The 20,753-nt window shown below is 28.9% G+C and overlaps 1 protein-coding gene across 4 annotated transcripts in view; it reads left to right on the top strand.

Moving 5' to 3' along the window:
* The window catches only part of 14-3-3zeta (tyrosine 3-monooxygenase/tryptophan 5-monooxygenase activation protein zeta), a 50,183-nt gene that overhangs the window by 20,710 nt on the left and 8,720 nt on the right, over positions 1-20,753 (top strand). For 3 of the 4 annotated variants that reach the window (XM_075310799.1, XM_075310801.1, XM_075310798.1), the window contains exons 2-4: positions 15,119-15,344; positions 15,510-15,623; positions 19,808-19,934. In XM_075310799.1, coding sequence (XP_075166914.1) covers positions 15,283-15,344; positions 15,510-15,623; positions 19,808-19,934 — 303 coding nt within the window. In that variant the 5' untranslated portion in view covers positions 15,119-15,282. Of the gene's footprint in view, positions 1-5,913; positions 6,039-15,118; positions 15,345-15,509; positions 15,624-19,807; positions 19,935-20,753 lie in introns of those variants that run through there. The other variant, XM_075310800.1, reaches the window with a different exon arrangement.

The raw sequence follows: 20,753 nt of genomic DNA, 5'->3' as shown, positions 1-20,753 counted from the left end.
ATTAAACAATTTATTGGACCAAGTAAATTTTTAATTGAATTATTTTTAAAATTCAATTAAAATTTTAATTGGATAAATTTTTAGTGATATTTTTTCTCTGCAGCGGACGATTTTTCAGTACAGCGAAAATTCTTTTTTTTTCGAAAGACTGTCGACCTTGCATGGGGAAAATGTACAAAATATCCTTTGAAAAATTTTACAAAAGTCCTACTGAATTTTTGAGTATGTATTAAAAAGTATGTAAGTTCTAACAGAATATTCCAAGGCATGGATTGAATTAATTTCCATTGTTGTTGTTTATGCCTTTGTTTAATAAAATATGCCAATATTTAACTAAAACACTCCAAACTTCTTTAATTACAAATTTTGGGAAAATATTCGGCTTCGGCAGATTATTGCTTTTTTGCCGAACATAGGATTCGGATTCTGCAAACTCATATTCGAGCCTAGAGTATGTACAAAACCTCCAGTATTCAACAAAAATCATTGTGATTTCTATACCCAATTTAACTTTAATTTAGTTCATAAAGATTAGATTATTTTAGTTCCTTTTAATTAGTTATGCTTACTTTAATGAAAAATGAGAAAAAATTTTTATACAAGTTTACTAAATTCGAAATTTGCACAAAATATTTTTTTCTATAAAAGTGATTTTTTTTTGTGTTCATAAGTTTCTAAAATGAGTAGATTTTACTTTTTTCATTTCAAACATTTTTTCTTTCAAAATATGAAATCTTCCACAAAATCAGAAATAGAATATTATTTGAGAAAAAAATCTTAATTTATTTGTTTTCATTTTGCCATTATATTTTCTTTATAAATTCTTGAAATCCATAGTTAAATTATCCAATGGCTACCAGAAAAAAAAGTTCAACCTGTCATTTCCCAACAGGTATTGCCATGTCGTTATGTCCTTGACAAGGTTTTTTTAATATCGTTTTCAGTTTGTTGGATAAACACCAGCATGTTAGGCTCAGTTTAATAGACTGCAGAATAATCTATGTACAACGAAAATATTCATACACACACTAAAACACATGGGTGTGTTTTTGTGGGGTGGGGAATATGTTATTTCACCTCGCTCTTTTGCGCTCTTATTACTAACCATAATAAAGAATGTTATCGAGGGTCATATAACATATTGAATAATGATGTATGTACATATATTTGGATATATAGTGGCTTGGCATTATTTGTTGTTGCAATTGTTTTAGTCAAAGGGTGGGTTGGATAACTGTTATACATTATTATTATTGTTGTTGTTGTTAAGTGTTGTTTCCCAAAAACCTGCGGGATTGCTGTTACCGCACCTAGGTTTTTTGGGGGGTGGGGTGGCGGCACTGTTCTCGCATGTTAGATGACAGTAGGAGAGCTGTACACAAGTGAATTGTATGTTAAATGTTGTTGTTGTTTTCGTTTCAGCCACTTTGTGCAAAAAGCGATCAAAACAAATAGAAAAGAAATAACAACAAAAGCAAATTCAATTTGTTATATTTCGCCTGTATGTATTTTATTTTATTGTAAATATGTGTTTGATACTTTTTATTTAATCCGAAAGGTATTGAGTTTAATGTCATTCATGGTATTCTGGGTCGTTGTTATTTAAAATTGTTCAAGTGTACAAAATGTTTGTAATATTGAAAGTGTTAGTACAAAAGTGGGTGAATTTCAGTGGGAATAGTCTGGCTATTGAGCATTTTGTTATTTTTTTAATGCAAAGCAACAACAAAAAATACATAGGCGTGCATAGAATTACCCTGCCATAAGTTTATCCCCATACCTTCTTAAGACTCAGGAGAGACAAACAGGTTGTTACTCCAAGGACAGGTATACTGAGATTGTTGCACTGTATAAACTAATCAGATTTATTGAAGGTGAACTTCTCTGAGTGCTGCCCGATACTATGTTTAGCTCAATGACAAGGACTTACTTTTTTATAGCTGAATCCGAAAGGCGTAAGCTTTGAAACACTCAGAAATGCCACCAGTTTACTGAGGGGATAATTCACCGGTGAAAAAATTGTTTGTGTTTAGGAGATGACTTGAACTCTTTCCAAAGGACAAGTACTGGGACAACTTCGTAGAACTACACCATAGACAGTTCTCCAAAAACCATTCGGGGGACAAACTCTTAGGAAGCTGTTTCAGTTTGAGCACCCGAATTGTACCAGAAAGGAAAAAAAACTTTTGGAATGTACTGAACAATATATTATTTGAATAATTATATTTCAGTAAATATTTAGATCCATACAAAGAATCAAGAGAGTATAGAAATCAATAAATTAAATAAAATTTTAAAAATTGGGACAAACTAGAGCACAGGTACCTGTCCTATGATAGGTCCGATAGAATTAGAAATTCTCATTGTAAATCCAATCCTTTCTTGCCTCGAAGACGGCAATATATACAGGGCAATTTAATATTCACCTAAGTAGTGCATTGTGCCTAGAGAATTGAAGCGTATGCGTCAGCAATACTTGGAATGGTATAGCTCACACAAAATTTTTTTTCTGATTCAATCACAAAATTAATAGATCCAATTAATTTTTTAGTTGTAACGTCTTCAATCACGAAAATGATGGTTTCAATCACAGTTTTAATTGGCCATCACAAAAATACTTGATTAAAAAATTAATTGATTTCATTAGCAAATTTTTAATTGATTCAATTAAATTTTTAATTGATGATGATTGCAAAGTTCAATTAATTTTTTAATTAAAAATGAAACTATTTTTAATCACTATACTATATTCCAATCACTTTCTATAACTTTTTTTTAATCAATTTTAGTTTGATTCAAAAATTTATTGTTAAAAAAAAATTATTAAAAATTAAAAACAAAAAATATCCATAATTTTTTAACTGACTTACTCTTCCGAGTTTGATTAAAATGTTAATTGTATCAATTAAATTTTGAGTTGAAAATTGAAAAAAATTTCAATCATTGACTTAATGTTTCTAGTTTGATTAAAAGGTTAATAATATCAATTCATTTTTTAATTAAACAAGTTTTCAACTTCAATCAATATTTTGGTAATATTTTTTTCTGTGCTTATATTAACTGCTCTATTTTTTCTTAATTATATATAACTTTAGAATGATTACCCTTATGTGTTTCATTATTAATTTTTTCTTCACATTCATATTCCAAGAAGCTTTTTTTTCGAAAATGCTAATTAAACCATTGAGGTCTAGATTATATTTAGCATTATATGCAAAAATAAAACCAAACATTTTAATTTGAACTGAAGTTTTTATTAACCCAAGATGGTCAGACTTATGGTCATATTTTCGCTAACCACATTAATAAATGATAAGAAATAGGTGTAGCTTTAAATTGATTAGGAAACAAAGTATATAAAACAAAGTATACATTTATTAAATATGTTCAGAATAAAAAATCTATTTAGATTCAAAGGATCTCCTCCCTAAGGTATATTTTTGTGTGTTGGATTAGACATTTTGAAAATCATGTATTTATTGTGTGCGGTTTAGTGTAGTGTTGAATATTTTAAATTTCCGGTAAAGATAAGTGTTTTTTTTTGTGAATATAAACGTATTAAGAATACCAATACTCTTGTATTATTATTATCTTGTTTGTCTCTTTCATATTTTTTCAAAATATGTACTGATGTAATTTAATTTATTATTTTGTTTTATAATCTTATCTAACGAACTTATCTTAATTTGATTCGTTTTAACAATTTCGATTACTTGTTACCAAGTACAAGAGCTGCTGCTGCTGCTATGTAAGAATTTTAACATTTCCTTAATCTGACATAGACTGCCACATATGATAGCTGAGTGTAGAATTTTGGTTTTCCCTTATTAAAGTCTTGCCTTTTTAATTGACATTTATATTGGCTACAACATAAATACATACACACAAAAAATTTTTTTTCTGATTCAATCACGAAATTAATTGATCCAATTAATTTTTTAATTGAAATGTCTTCAATCACGAAAATGATAGTATCAATCACAGTTTTAATTGGGCATAGAAAAAATTCTTGATTAAAAAATTAATTGATTTCATTGCAAAATTTCAATTAATTTTTTAATTGATTCAATTAAAAATTTAATTGATGTTGATTGCAAAACTCAATTAATTTATTAATTAAAAAAAGATAACTATTTTCAATTACATTCTGAATTGGCTTAGAATTTTTATTTGGATTAACAATTGATTGTTTGAAAAAAAATTTTAATTAAAAATTAAAAAAAAAATGTTCATCATCATAAACTGACTTAGTCTTCCGAATTTGATTAAAAATTAATTGTATCAATTAACTTTTTAATTAAAAATTTTAAAATGTTCAATCATTGACTTAATTAATTTAATGTTTCTATCTTGATTAAAAAGTTAATTGTACCAATTAATTTATTAATTGAAAAAAATTTCAACTTCAATTAAATTTTTAATTGGAAATATTTTGGTGATATTTTTTTCTGTGTATGTTGCCACACTCAGAGTAGACATTATGGCGTCTCGTTTAATATATCTACATACATATGTATATAAAAGAATAGAGAGCAATGCGGGGCAAATTGCCAAAACTGATTGAGTGATAAAATTAAGAGGTTTTTTTCGTTTACATTATTGCCGAAAGTCCTCCCATGATAATTTCGATTTAAACAGTTCATACATACATTCGTACATATTTGCAATATGTGTGTTATGTTAATCAATAACAGAAGTATGGCTAACGGTTTTTTTGTGTGTGGCTCTAATGCCAAACAACAAAGAGCACAAGGATGAAGTAGTATGGGAGAGTAATATGTTATTTACATAAATGAGTATAAAACAAGTGATAGTTCTCTTTCATTTTATTCTCATTCAGTTTAATCAAATATATACATTTCCTATGCTCTTTTTTTATTGTAAACCCAATTGAAATTTGACTCAATATGAGTAACCTTACAAATTAAACATACAAAGACGATATTTGCCGCATTGGATCTTTCTTAATATTCATATTCTATGGCAAAATATCTTTCATTTCTTTTAAGGAATCGAAATAGATTTTTTTATCTCAAAACAGATTTTTATCTAAAATAAAACGTGTACAAGACGATGGAGACAATTATAGATTCATTTTTCCTGCTATTTCTAATTTATTAAATATATATATGTACATTATTATCAAATTATCTTTACTTTGGATTTAATTTCTGCAGGAAAGCTACATAATGTTTATGTTATGTTTAAGCTTGGAAATATACAATAACTATGTCCTTGTGTTTCATTGTTGTTAAGATATGTCTGGGTTGTCAACCTAAATTGTATATTGTCTTCACTCATTCCTACTTTCGTTTGTATGGGTCATCATATAACACACATTATAGCCACATTTATTATTTTATGTTTTTTTATGCTTGTGAAGATTTCATCAGAAAACTGCAAATTGCGCATGCGGAAGTTTTTTCCTCCTCTTAGTCACCATCACAGCTAATACAAGTAAAATTGAATAACATTATAGACTTTTCATCTCACTCTCTCTTCTTTCACAATTATCTCTCTTAAGGGAAAATGTCTCTGGGTTTTTGTCTGCGCTGTCATTTAGGCTATGATGATTATAAAGGCAATACTGAGGGTTGAGGGTGGCGCCAATAACATGGGTTGTGCAACTTTTTCTCTAAATATGCTGCAAGTCTTGTCTGAACCGTTGGTCTATTAACACAAAATTCTCGCATAACACAACTATAGTTGAAAAAAAAAAAAAAAAAAAAACAAAATATATATACAGACATATACATTTATATTTGTTCTAGAAAAAAAAATACATAAAATAAAGTTTTGAAAATACAAATATAAAAAATAAAAACCAAAAACCATATTCAAAAGTGGCAAACGAAAAAAAGCATACATTCCGTCTTTATTATAAATAATATTAGCTAGTTAAAATTCATAAATCTGAAGAAGAAGAAGAAAAAACATTTTAAAAATGTTTAATTAAAGTCATTAAAAAAAAACAATAAATTTCTTAATGGTGCTAAAGAATTAAAATAAATTGCACAAAAGGAAAAATTAAAGAGAAGGTAAACAAAATTTAAAGGTTTTCAAAAATAATGATGTGTCCTATTTAAAATTAAAATTCTGCTTATAAAGAAAAATTCTTAGTGTCCTTTACACTCCAAATCCAGAATACACTAAAACCATTTTTATTAAAAAAAAAGCATTGTTAAAAACATGTATACTCATCATTGTCCCTTTATGGCTTTGTTGGAAAATTCTAACAAAACCTCCTTAGCACTAACCTAGACATGCAAGAAAATGTTTATGTATGTCCTCTATACAATGATGGGTGGGGGTGATAATACTTTTAGAATTAATTTTCTTTTCTTCTTCCCCAACTTCATCAGGTTCATGCTTCTTGGATTTTATTTTCTCCTGGCGACACAATTTTTCATTTGTAATATACACGCACACGCCAAGAAAAAAAAATAAGAAAATTTTCTTTGTCATAATGAAGAAGATGACGGTGGAAAAATGTCTTTCGATTTTTTTTTTTCGTTTTTCACAGTTTAAAATGTGTTCTCTTTGTTGTTGTTGCTAGGGGGTGAACAACACTCAAAAGAAAGGAATATAAATTTTACAACACCAACAACTAGAACAAAAACAAAAGTAAAACGCATAATACGCCCACTTTTGTTTTATAGCACATAGAAAATAAAACTTAAATTTTTTTATATGAGCCGTGCGGTGTGTACCATCAATGTCTGGAGATGGATGTTGGATGGATATGATGAGATGATATATGCATACACACTCACCAAATATTCTTGGTAGACGGGAATATGGGAATATAGGATTCGAGTAATAGAGATCGAAAAAAAAACAGAAAATCAAATTGAAGACAATTAAAAGAAAAGAATAAAAAGTAGGTAAATTTAAACATTTAAAAAATGTGGCTATTTCGATTCGAATAAAAGGTGCAACAACTTCGATTTTGTTTTTCGTATAAAAACGACTTTTTTTATATATATTATGCATTATGGATTGTAACTTTTGGTTTTAAAGTTATTCAAGTACATGTCCTTTTTTATTTTATAATGGAATAACGATAAGGAAATTTAATTTTATTAAAAAAATATATTAAAAAATAATAATTATGTCAAAAAATTGAAAAAACAAATATAGATATGTGTTCTAAAAATTGGTATTAAAATTTATTTTTAATTGAATTTCCGTTAGTAGTTTGAGTCTTTTTCCATAAAGTCATGTCTTTAAGTTACAGCTTATTCTTCTTGGTTGAAAAAAATACTCACTCGAATATTCGGAATTGCCCAAAGCAATATATTATTTTTCTTATAACGAAAAAATCGATACACAGAAAAATATATCACCAAAATATTTCCAATTAAAAATTTGATTGAAGTTGAAAATGTAATCAAATTAAAAAATAAAGTCAATTATGAATATAATTGAAAATTTTTACTTTTTTAATTAGAATAGTAATTAAATTTTTATGAAATTAAAAATATTTCCAAATAAAAATATATGGAATTGAAAATTCTCTTTGAAATATAATTAGTTTCTATATGCGTAGAATCGTTAAAATTTGGCTCAAATCCAAAGATTAATATAAAAAAATCTTAAAAAAAAACTTTAGATCATATGAAAATTACAAGAAAATTAATTAATCTGAAGGTAAAATAATTATTAATAAATAAATGATTATTTCATTTAGAAAAGTAATTGAGCTTTGTGGCAAAAATCAATTAAATTTTGAATTGAACCAATTAAAAAAATAATTTATTGAAAGTGTCGGAAAAAATCTATTTCTTTTTTTTGTTTATCAAGAATATTTTTAATTTCCAATTTCAATTAAAAAATCAATTTCAATTAAATCATTAATTGGATTAATTAATTTTGTGATTGAATCAGAAAAACTTTTTGCTGCATCATCCTAAACTATAAACTAACCTACATCAAAAGTACAGGGGTACCCCTCCGCCTTCTACTCTCTCAAAAGCTTATAAATCACAAAAATGAGACTTTGATATACACAAATATGTGCAAAATTTAACCAACTTCTGAGAGGTTTTAATGTGCATTAAAAACCTGTTTCAGATTTAATAAAGGCAGGTGTTAAAATGCCATTTCACCGTGGTGCAATGGTTAGCATGCCCGCCTTGCATACACAAGGTCTTGGGTTCTATTCCTGCTACGACCGAACACCAAAAGGTTTTTCAACGGTGGATTATCCCACCTCAGTAATGCTGGTGACATTTCTGAGGGTTTCAAAGCTTCTCTAAGTGGTTTCACTGCAATGTGGAACGCCGTTCGGACTCGGCTATAAAAAGGAGGTCCCTTGTCATTGAGCTTAACATGGATTCGGGCAGCACTCAGTGATAAGAGAGAAGTTCACCACTGTGGTATCACAATGGACTGAATAGTCTAAGTGAGCCTGATACATCGGGCTGCCACCTAACTTAACCTATCAAAATTTTATTTCTATAGAAACTTTTGTCAAAATTGTATCTCTATAGAAAATTTTGTCAACATTTTATTTCTACAGAATACTATAGACAAGTTTGTCAAAATTTTATTTCCATAGAAAATTTTGTTAAAACTTTATTTCAACAGAAATTTTTGTAATAATTTTATTTCAACAGAAAATTTTGCCAAAATTTTATTTCAACAGAAATTGTGTCAAAATGTTATTTCTATAGATAATTTTGTCAAAATGTAATATCTATAGAAATTATTTTTTTTCAACATTTTATACAAATTTTATTTCAATTGACAATTTTGTTAAAATTTTACTTCAATAGAAAATTTTGTCAAAATTTTATTTTAATAGAAATTTTTATCAATATTTAATTTTGTTCAAAAATTTTGTCAAAATTTTATTTCAACTGAAAATTTAGTCAAAATTTTATTTCAATAGAAATTGTTTTCAAATTTTTATTTTATACAAAATTCTGTCAAAATGTTTTTTCAATAGAATTTTTTTAAATTTTATTTTAATAGTAAATCTTGTCAAAATGTTAATTTATATTAAAGTTAGTCAACATTTTATTTTAAAGAAAATTTTGTAAAAATTCTATTGAAATAATTTTTTTGTCAAAAATGTATTTCTATAGAAAATTATGTCAAACTTTTATTTCAATAGAAAATTTTGTCAAACTTTTATTTCAATAGAAAATTTTGTCAAAATTTTATTTCAATACAAAATTTTGTCAATTTTTTTTAATAGAAAATTTTGTCAAAATTTTATTTCAATAGAAAATTTTGTCAATATTTTATTTCTATAGAAAATTTTCCCAAAATTGTATTTCTATACACACAAAAAAATTTCACGAAATTTTTCCAATTAAAATTTTAATAGAGTTTTAAAAAATATTCAATTAAAAATTTAATTGATTCAACAAATTTTTTAATTGAAACAAAAATCAATCACAAAAATAATAGTATCAATTAATTTTTTAATTGGATCAATTAACTTTTTAATTGACCTTCAATTAATTGACCTTCAATTGATACTATCATTTCTGTGATTGAATACATTTCAATTAAAAATTAATTGGATCAATTAATTTCGTGATTGAATCAGAAAAAATTTTTTTTGTGTGTAGAATAGTTTTGCAAAATTTTATTTCAATGATAGTCAGTGCCAAATTCCAAAAAAAAAATGTTTTCCTTAATTCACTTCATGACAATTAATTACCCAATATGAACAAATTTCCTTGAATTTAATTACTTTTTGTTTACTACAGTTTTACGTTTTTCATAATTTTGTAAAATAAATCTAAATTGTATCCGCCTTGAACTTTGTATAATGCCAAGGACATTTTAACAAATTTAAAATTACATTTTTTTTCTTAAAATTAACTTAGTTGTAACATACCGTCACTGCCTATATATTGTGGTTAAAATAAAAACCTTCATTCTCTTTCATTATAATAAATTAAAATTCTATAAAATTGAATAAAAAATTTCCAGAAATTTATATGTACATAGATATTTATATGTAGGTAGCTATAAATTTAATTCATATCCTTTAGGCTCCCACAACATTATACCTCCCATTTCGTTTTCTCTTTCTCTCGTTTCATCCCTGTTGTCGTATTGATGCCACATATGAAATGATTAGGATGAAGAAGACGGGACAAAATGGGAGAAATAAGCTATGGGGATTTATGAAACCTATTTTAGTAAATGTCGTTCATGGATGAAAACGGTGGGCTGGCAACTAGATACCTAGCCTGTCAGTCAGTCAGTCAGTCGTTCATCCATCCATCCTCCAATATACGCACACATTTGCTTCAGACAAACACCCAACAAGTGGGATTTTCTTGCATAGTGATGAGTATACATGAATGAAGCTAGAGTGTGGGCGTAATGGTTTTTCTCTTGCTTATTGTATAGTATTCCGAATGCGTGGTACTATGGTTCCTAACGTTGTCATCGTAAATTTCTTTTTTTTTGCATTTGCCATTAAAAAAGTGTTGTTTGATGAGTTTGTGGTTTTCACAAATGTAAACTTTCCTAGATGGCTATATCGTTTAGGTTCTTGGACATTTGAGGAAATTTTGTAAATTTACGTTCCTTCGTTAAAGTCGCAAGGAGTCGCATTTTTGGCTTGGAATCAATAAGGGGAGGTCAAAATCTTTGGATCCAAGTAAACTGAGTGTAACCATTGAACCACGTGGGTTCCACATCTAATAGTAATAAAATGTTAAGTCAGAAAGTTGATAATTTTATTCCTGACATCAAATTACAAGGTGGGTTTTAGGATATTGCAAGTCTGTAACTGTACAGAGTTGCAATATCCCAATCCACTGTGATACTAAATTTAAGCTGTGTTTTTGTGTACATTTTTATTTTAATTATATATACAGATTGTCCGTTCAAAATCTATGTTTAAAAACTGTGATACTTATATTAAATGTAAATTTTGAGAAAATTATTTTACAAAATCCCCAGGAAGAAGTCAACAAGTATTGACGAAACGATTGGATAAAAATATAAAAAAAAAGTTTTCTTCTTCACATCAATGAATTTAGGTCCAATTAGCTAAGTAAAATAAAAAAGGATAAATAAATATCTTCTTTAAATTTAGCACAAATTCTTCAGTTTAAAAATAATCCACAAATTTGCTACTAACACATTAAGTTACCATTTGATAGTTTTGAAAAAGAAAATCCATGCAGATAATCGTGTGTATATCAGTAGTTTTCTGCATTTGTAATTTGCTAACAAAGAAAATTTATTTGTATATATTTTACATATGCTTGTTAATTTTTCTTGGTTAAAAGGGGTGGCTGTCATACGGGGGGTTTTATTGAACATGAGCTGGTTACCTTGAACTCTAAATGAACGTTTTGCTATATGAAATATGAATAATAAATATTTTTTGTTTATTATGAATAATGCACATTGTATGTCTAAGTTTACACATCACCACCGACTGTGTCTACAGAACATTATTGCCACAAAATAAATACACATGGCAACATTTGAGCAACATATTTGCATTTACATTCGCATACACAAATTTCTAGTAAACCCTTGATACAACCTTAAATTGGTTTTCCACTTCCTGTGTGAGAGGCTGGTTGGTGGTTACATAGACTATAGACTTTAGATAGATGAGCCATGAGTGTCAAACTATTTTTGACAGTTCCGAAGATTAAGAATAAACGAGAAAAATAAGAGCACGCTTACAATCTCTTTCGTTTTCCTTTCTGTAGTTTGCCAATTTTACACAAAATTAGAACGTTTATGATGTACCAGAGGATTTATAAATAAATTAATATATTAAAAGTTCATATTTGAACAAAAAATTGTGACCAAAACCGCGAAAATACGAAATTTAATTTTGAGCAGCATTGCTCTTTACGATCAACACAAAAGCAAATGCACGAAAATTAATGTTTGGGACCGACTCTTTACGAAAAAATCAAAACGAAATGTCAGAAAATTAATTTTTGGAACTGACACATTGTTTTTAAAGAGAATAGTGGATCATCTATCTAAAGTCTATAGTCTATGGGTGGTTATAACAATGTGATTACGAATATAGTTTTGTTTTTCTTTCTTTCTCTTTTATATGAAATCTCGATTGTATGGGAGGAGAGAGATAGAGAACATGCATTTAAAATGCCATAATTGACATTTTTAAAAATGTATACAAAGTGTATGCATACAAATATAATTTGTGTGCTCTTGTGGGTGAGAGTGATGAAAGAGAAGGCCTTCACATTCACAATTTGACATAATCTTAAGGTCGTTTTGTTCATTATAATAATCTTGAGAAATACCGTTATAAATGATCAGTTTTAAATGTCTTTAGAATAATGAGATATTATTATTCAATGTTTTATTATGTACTTGAAGCAAAATCAATTGTCTTACATATTGTAAAATGCTAAATATTAGGTGTATTCTTTTACTTTACTCTTAGTTAAAGTAGTAAATGAGGGAAATGTCAAAAATGTTCTCAGAGTAAAAAAAATTGGTTAAAAGTACTGGAACTGGTAATAGTAAAAAATTGTACGTACAAAATGTGAATTGTTGCCTTTTAAAGTGAATTATTTATAAATGGAAAGTTTTCGATTTTATTTATTATAGTGAATATAAAATCCAAACAAATATCTACTAGTTTTACTCAGAAAATTTTGTCGAGTAAAACCTTAAAGTCTTTACGAAACTGCTCTCCAGTAGAAAAGAAACGCTTTCTAGTAAAAGAAATAACAAGTTTAAATTTAGAGATTAATATTTTTTAAAAATTTTCACCTTATTTCTGTTTTTTTTTTTTAAATAATACCAATCACTGAAACACGAGAAAATACTGAGATCCATAGAAAATTACCCGCCCTATCATAGCTTCATATAGCTTTTAAAGTCAGACTATTTAATTTCTTTGGCCCGGAACTTCTATACCAAAATCTTTCAATGATGAAATTGATGATGGTTGGAACCAAGTCAATTTGTTTAGTGTACGCTGGCATATGAATACTATTAGTATATGTGTCATAACTTGTGTGTGCTAATGCATTCTAATTTTTTTTTTCTAAACTCAAAATATTCAGTGATGACTAAGCACAAATATGTAGGAAAATGGAAATGAAGATTTCCGTATGAATCATATTTGTATCATAATTGATGTTCAAAATGTTGGTATAGAAAAATATGGTATACCATGACATTACTTTTATGAAAAATAGTTGCACAATTTAATTATAATATTACAAGTTTAATTCCATATATAAAGTAATGGTTTCTTTATTTCTAACCTAACCTTTTATAACTCTATTCGTAACAAAATTTCAAGTTTAAAAAAAGTAAACTTAAAAAAATTGTTTTTGCAAGCACGTCTCGATTAGTGTTTTTTGCTCTGGCTTTTTCCATTTTCCCAGAAAATATCATCAAAAAAGTTCACATATTAATAAATTATCCAAACCGAAATATTTTGTAATAAAAGAACATGGTTAAAATGGTTAGGACAATCTCATCCTATATAGAGGCTCACGTATTTCAAAAGATTTTTTTGCAATTAAAAATTTGTTTTGGATACTAAAAAAAATCGGTTGATTGTTATTATTTTTAATATCGATCCATGAATCGATTGTGAACGTCACAAAAACGAGAATAAACTTTTAGGCCAATCCCAACCCCCAAAAAACTTGAAATTGAATTTTTTTAATATTTTTAAATTTTTTGATTGGATTGCGCTCAAAAAAAAAAATACTTGGATTCAAAGATTTTGTGACCTTCCCTTAAGGATTTTGGTATTGATTCCGAGCCAAAGATGCGGCTTCTTTAAAAAAAAGAAATTTTTTAGCGACCCATCTGGCTTCTAGCATTTATCAAATTTTCATTCTTTTTTCGCGGTTTATTAATAAAGCTATTCACGGACATACAAATGACAGTTTAAAAATCCAAATTATAACGGATACTTCAAAGTAAAAAATGTTTTCTTAATTCTAAAAAAAAAAAAACTTTAATGCAGAGACACTAAATCCTCAAAATAAATCTTAGTCTATATTTGAAGCGTTTTTATCTTCAATCTAAAGTTTCAATATTTCAGTTAATTTAATGACAATTTCTTTAAATCAAGAAATGTGTTTCTTCACTTTAAGGAAAATTAGCCATAATTCAATGACACTCGGCTTTAACGGAGCGACGCAAATTTACTAAATTTATGTCCTAAATTTATTGAATTTTTTTTAAATCAAAGATTATTAGCTTTAAAATATTTAAAATTTCATTATTTTAAAGAAAATTGTCCTTAATATTTTGTAAATTTCGCATCCTAAAATTTAGGTTGCGTAATCTTTAATATCACGTAAATATTTTTTTCAGTATGCGAATTTTCTTTAAACACAAAAATATTTAATTTATAAATTTAAACAATTTAATAGCTATTCCTAAACTTGAATAAAAATTATCTGAGTTTCTTTACCTATACTTGCATTGGTGGAATCATTAATTATTTAATACTTCCATAGTAATGGACATTTTTTCCGATATAGACCATAATAGCCAACTTATATGCATGTCAGGTTCAATAACTTTGTTCATATTTAATTATATAGTATGTTCGATAAAAAAAAACCTATTATTCGCACATTGTCCATCACCTTAACAAAATTTTGATACTAAAAAGAGACTACAACGTAATAATAAGCGGCAAGTCATGATGTTTATTAGAAAAAATCGTCTCAAAGAAAAATATTAGAAAAAAAACAAGCTTAAGTAGACCAATCAATGTAGCTATGAAGTCATGTGTGGAGTGTGTACGGACTGAGGAAAAAAAAAACAAACAACATTGAACTTGTGATGACTTTGAAGTAATGATGACGAAGTAAACTTTTTTTCTGACGACTATATAACTATTGCGTATGGGGATTTGTGTCCGCTGAAAATGATCTGTTAAGTGTTTAATTACTTGAATTAAATTTTTAAATATGTGTTTTATATGTATTAATCAATTTTATATGACTAATAATAGATAAGTTCACGTAGGTACGTGAATAGAACTTTAAATGTAAAAATTACAGGGGACATTATATACAATTATTATGAAACTTATTAAATTTAGTATTAAAAATACAAAACTTGCATTATATAATACTAATTATTATTATATTTTCATATTTATTTGCAGATAGTCATACTGTGAGCGACGCATTCAGTTTTAGATTCCTTACATTATAATCTCTCTTAAGCGCGTACTGTAGTCAAGAAATTTTTGGGCTACCGTTAACCCATAAACACAAGTAACATTTTACATTTCTAAGTTAAACAAAAAACAAACAAAAACACATCAAAATGTCGTCAGTCGATAAAGAGGAATTGGTCCAAAAGGCAAAATTGGCCGAACAATCCGAAAGGTAAGATATAAAATTAGTAAAAATTTTCAACAATTCTAGTATGAAAAATACATTTTTATGTTTTTTTATTATTAATAATTAATATTTTATTCTTTAAAATTTTGTATTATTGTTTCGTATGTATTTCTAATCAATATCTAATTTTTATTTTATTTTTTTTTTTAGATACGATGACATGGCTCAAGCTATGAAATCAGTCACAGAAGCCGGTGTCGAACTGTCAAATGAAGAAAGAAATTTGCTCTCAGTTGCTTACAAAAATGTTGTTGGTGCCCGCAGGTAAGTTTTCAAATACTAAATTAAAATATATGCGTTTGGGCAAGTTGAAGTACAATACCTTTGATTTTGAAGAATTTTGTGAAAAAATCATAGCGATGTTAACCAAATGTATTTTGATCTCAAGAGAAATTTTCGCAAGTTTTAAACGATTGATTAGGAGCACAAACCTTTCATATGAATGGGAATTAACACGAACCTTTCATATGAATGGGAATTAACTGGCCAAAGGTGTTAAACCTTAAGTTAGTGATGATTCCTGCAGTTTTCTCCATTTGTGAAAAGATTGCAGTCAGTGTTGGGGATTTTGTATAAATTGGGGATTTTTTCGTAGATGGGAACCAAATTGTTGAATTTAGGGATTTTTCGAAATTTATTCAGTACAATAAATCAGGCTTAGAATAATGGTTTAGACGAAATTATTTTTTTTCTATATTCTGAAAACGGGCAAATAGAGCATCTGGATTAAAATTGGGCGCAGGATTTTATTTGAGGAGTCCAGGGGCTAATTTACACTTTACTTTGCTTGGCTAAGACATTTTTCTACTATTGTGAAATGATTTCCTCACGAAATCGGGTCGAAATATTGACAACATTTTCCATAAATATAAATAAGATGAATGTCCAATTTTACTTTTTGAGTATTTTGAAGTAATTTTTGCTACGTATTTATGCTGACCGAATTTCTCCAGCATTTAGAAGACGATTTGCATAAAATAAATATTGGATGCTTCTTTATGCTTATAAATGAATACCCATAATTAGTTCTGATGACGGATTTTCTATAGAGGAGTCTATTCTTTTATTTTTTTTTATTATAAAAACTTGTCAAAAATTTATTGGAAATTTTTGTGAGGAATTTTAATTTAAATTGGGAATTTTTAGGCAAAAAGCATCCAAATTTGGGGACAAGAGTCTGAAAAGTACTGACAACACTGCTTGCAGTTATTAGTTCATAGTCCAGTTCAGTTGATTGCAAAAACGTTTAAATGAATTACAGTTTTATGGTATCTGTGGCAGTTTATTTTATTGGACAAACACTGCTGCTATTTATTAGAGAATCTATAATTTTCAGATTGATATTGAAAAATCCAAATTATACAAAAAAAGAAACAACGTTTCACATATAAATATGCTTTTTATCTAATGCATAAAAGTAAACAAAACGGTTGCTGATCGCATTCGCGAGATTTTAGAATACTGGAATATACATACAATATTGGCCAAAAGCTAAGCACCCCCTCATTACAATTTTGTGCAATGATGATTTTTTTTTAAGAACACAGGGTTATTAAAATTTTTACTTATTTTTTATTTATATATATATCTATATTACCGAAAAACACAACATTTAAGGAATTCAAAATTTTATAAAAAAAAATTAAAACTCAAAAAACGCAAATATAAGTGGACAAAACTAAAGCAGCAAGCACCCCCATTATAAGGCACAAAATATAACTGTCGGAATCAATATTTCGTTGCGTATCCTTTATTATGGATGACACACGCTCATCTTTTAAGCATAGAAGATGGCTAGGTTAGGTTATGGAGGATGAGACTAGCCAAAAGGGCTGCCTCCCACTTAGACCACGTTGATCCATTGTGTTTCCTCATAGTTGTTCTTCTTCGTCCTAATCAATCATTTGAGTTTGCAGGCGAGTTCCAAAGAAAGTTTTCCAAGGTCTTCCATCGCGAGACCTTTATGAAGGCAAGTATATCCTTCATGTTGCAGTTCCTGGGCTCCTGAAAGAAAAAGGAGCCCAGGATAATGCTGGACACTGGCACAGAAAATGGTAGGAATCTTCTGTTGCCTCTGGGTCCATACACAACCATCTACAAATATCGTCAGTCATTAAGCCAATCCTTACCATGTGTTTTCCAAGGGTGTTGTGTTATAATGCCTATCAATACTCTCAGATCATCTCTGCGTGTCGCCATCAGAAAAACAGAGTTTTTGCGGCTCTTGTCGTCCATATCAAAGATTATAGATTTGAGGAAGATGGGAGATTGGCTTGCGTCATACCAAATGTTGCATTTACCAGATTAGTTTAATACATGTTTGCAATCTTTTAGTTGTTTTTCGTTTTTATTTTTTAAATGAAAAATTTAATTTTCTTAATGAAACAATGTTAAATTTTAGGCAACAACAAACATTTTCCCCTTTATGGAAATTTATTTCGTGCTCTTAATTTCTTTTCATTTGCATTTTAATGCTATGTCAATACTTGTCGTATACGCTTTTGGTTCGAGTATTAAACTAATGTAAATGGTTTGATGTGCTCAGTAACCAATCTCCCATCTTCTGTAATCTATAATCTTTGGTCCATATCAGTTTGGTTTGCTTGCAGGTCGCAGAGAAAGCACAACGTTCCTTCCATAAATCATCGTATCTTACAGTGATCCTGTAAGTATATAAAGCTAGCGGAGGGAAGACATCTGTAACGATGTAGTTCGCAGCCTTCGCAATGGCAAATACCTCCGGTTGAAAGATGCTGCATCCGTTATCCATCTTGTATGAATCCCTAATACCCAACTCTTTGCAGAAGATACCACTGCCCGTGCCCTCATCCATCTTCGAGCCATCCGTATATACATACATTCAGGTCTCCAAAATGTATGCGTCCCTCTCTCCACTGCTCTATACTTGGTGTAATCGATCTCAGCTGTCCCTCATATACATGCTGAGTCGCCATAAGGTCCGTCCGAGTTCCGTGAATATATTAAGTTATTAATTATTTCCGGAGATATTGGTTCCTAGGCTTTTTCACGGCTTCAAATGGGTCGTCTTTGGTTTTGCAATTCTCTCGCCTAATTTTTGAGTTAACGATCTCCCACAAGTTCTCGATTGGGTTGAGATTTGGGGATTGTGCAGGCCAAGGGAGAACTACAAATTGTTCTGGAACCACTCATTAACCACTTTTGGCGTATGTTTAGTATCGTTGTCTTGCCAGGAATGTCCATTTAAGTGTCATCTCTTCTTCAGCAAAAGGCAACATCACGTCTTTTAATATGTCACGATACATGAAACAATCCATAGTTCCATCAATATTATGAACTGGTCCAATCCCTTGTCCAGAGAAACAACCCCAGACCATTATGCTGCCGCCTCCGTGTTTTAGTGTGCCGGTTAGGATTCAACCGTTGTCCACTTGGTCTGCGTATAAGCCTTATGCCGTCAGAATCCTTTAAATTAAACTTAGATTCGTCAGATTCATTAATTTTTGTACACTCCAGTTGAGATAGCTTTGGCGCATACAAGTCTGGCTTTTTTTATTTTTGGAGGATATAAAAGGTTATTATGCTTGTCTTCGACTGTATAATCCGGCCTCTACCGCCCTTTTGTGAATTGTCCTCTCGCTAATTTTTAAATCTACGCGGTTTCGTATATGACTAGACGACGCTGTGGTCTCATTTTGGATTGTCATTTTAATTAAGGAGTCCTCATGTCGCGAAGTTCCACGTGGCCTTCCCCCAGAATGAGTGGAAGATGTGCGACCCGTCTGCAAAAGCTTTTTAATTAGCCTTGAAATTATTGATCTGTTCATCGAATATTTTGCACTAAGGGGATGTCTGGATACACCAGCTCTCCAATCATCAATAATTCTAATTTTAAATTCACTTGAGTACTTATTGCGGGCCATTACTCCTATCTCAACGAAATCTTTACAACAATGACAATTTTCGCACAAATTGTACCAAGTTCTTCTTCTTCTTAGCACATCAGCTTAACATGTGCTAGTTTTATGGAATGTACCGTTAAATTAAGCAAAATATCGCAGTATCGTAGTAAAATTTTCAACACACACTATTATTGGGTGTTTTAGTTTAGTCCGCTTGTATTTGCGACTTGAAATGTTTTTTGAATTTTAACTTTTTGTCTATTATATTTTGAATTACCTATGTTGGTGTTTTTTTTATTAATAAAGACATATATAATTAAAACAAACAAAAACAAAAAATGTTTAACAACTTAATTTTCTTAAAATAATTATGAATTGAAAAAAATGTATGAGGGGGTGCTTAAGTTTTGACAAAATTTTTTTTCTTCATGAAAATCTATTGGGGAAAAATTTTAAATTCTAAAAATTTTAGTAAATCCACTAAGTTAAGAGTTACAAAAAATTAAGAGCAATACGCAATATTTTCTATCAGTGTATAATAAATTTTACTTATTTATATTTCTCTAGATCATCATGGAGAGTAATTTCCTCCATTGAGCAGAAAACCGAAGCCTCCGCCAGAAAACAACAACTCGCCCGCGAGTACAGAGAACGTGTGGAGAAGGAACTTAGGGAAATCTGTTACGAAGTCTTGGTAAGTAAAAATATAGAATCTCAAAAAAAAAAAAAACATCTAAAGATCATCATTTGACTCACAGTTAAAAAAAAATAAAAATTTTACATTAATCTCTTTCATAGAGCTAATTGTAATATTGGCGATTATATTCTTGACATTTATTCAGACGGCTTATTAATAAGGTTTTGATACTATAAAAATTCATAACTAAATATCTATGTATGTATGTAATGTATACAATTTATATGGGGTTGTGAAATATAAACCAACTAACTCCCCTGCTGTGAAAGCAATTTTATAATCCCCATTCGGTTTCATTTCACGACCTCGTAGCGTGTTTTCCTTTTGTACATGTACATAATAACGTATACTAACGTACGTATAGACTTCCATATACACGATATGGTTGCTTTGATGACATACATACAAACTTTTATTTGAGGACTTTACCATCGTCTTCTTAGGCATTCACCACCACCCAGCCAGTTGAATGGTTTTTCAATCAATAATTCTATTTTAAAATACACGTATCTACTACGTATACTATATGTATACAAAGTTGCCCAACATGGCCTGTGGGCTATAAGAAAGAAATGAAGGTATCTATTTTTCATTTCCTCTGATCCAATCATAACTAGGCTATTTTAGTAATTTTTCCCACTTAATTGGAAAATATGCTATTTGATGTTAAATCCACACACCCACCCCCACCCCCGCACTTCTATATGGACAGGGTGATTAAAATTAATCTGATACAAAGTTGAACCTTCTTTAATGAATAATATTGCCCTAGAGGCATTAATTCATTAAATTGAATTAAATAAAAAAATAACTTTA

Source organism: Haematobia irritans, chromosome 5, assembly GCF_050003625.1.
Source record: "Haematobia irritans isolate KBUSLIRL chromosome 5, ASM5000362v1, whole genome shotgun sequence".
NCBI lineage: Eukaryota > Metazoa > Arthropoda > Insecta > Diptera > Muscidae > Haematobia > Haematobia irritans.
The sequence above is the reverse complement of the archived record's forward strand: the minus strand, read 5'-3'. Positions and strand labels throughout refer to the sequence as shown.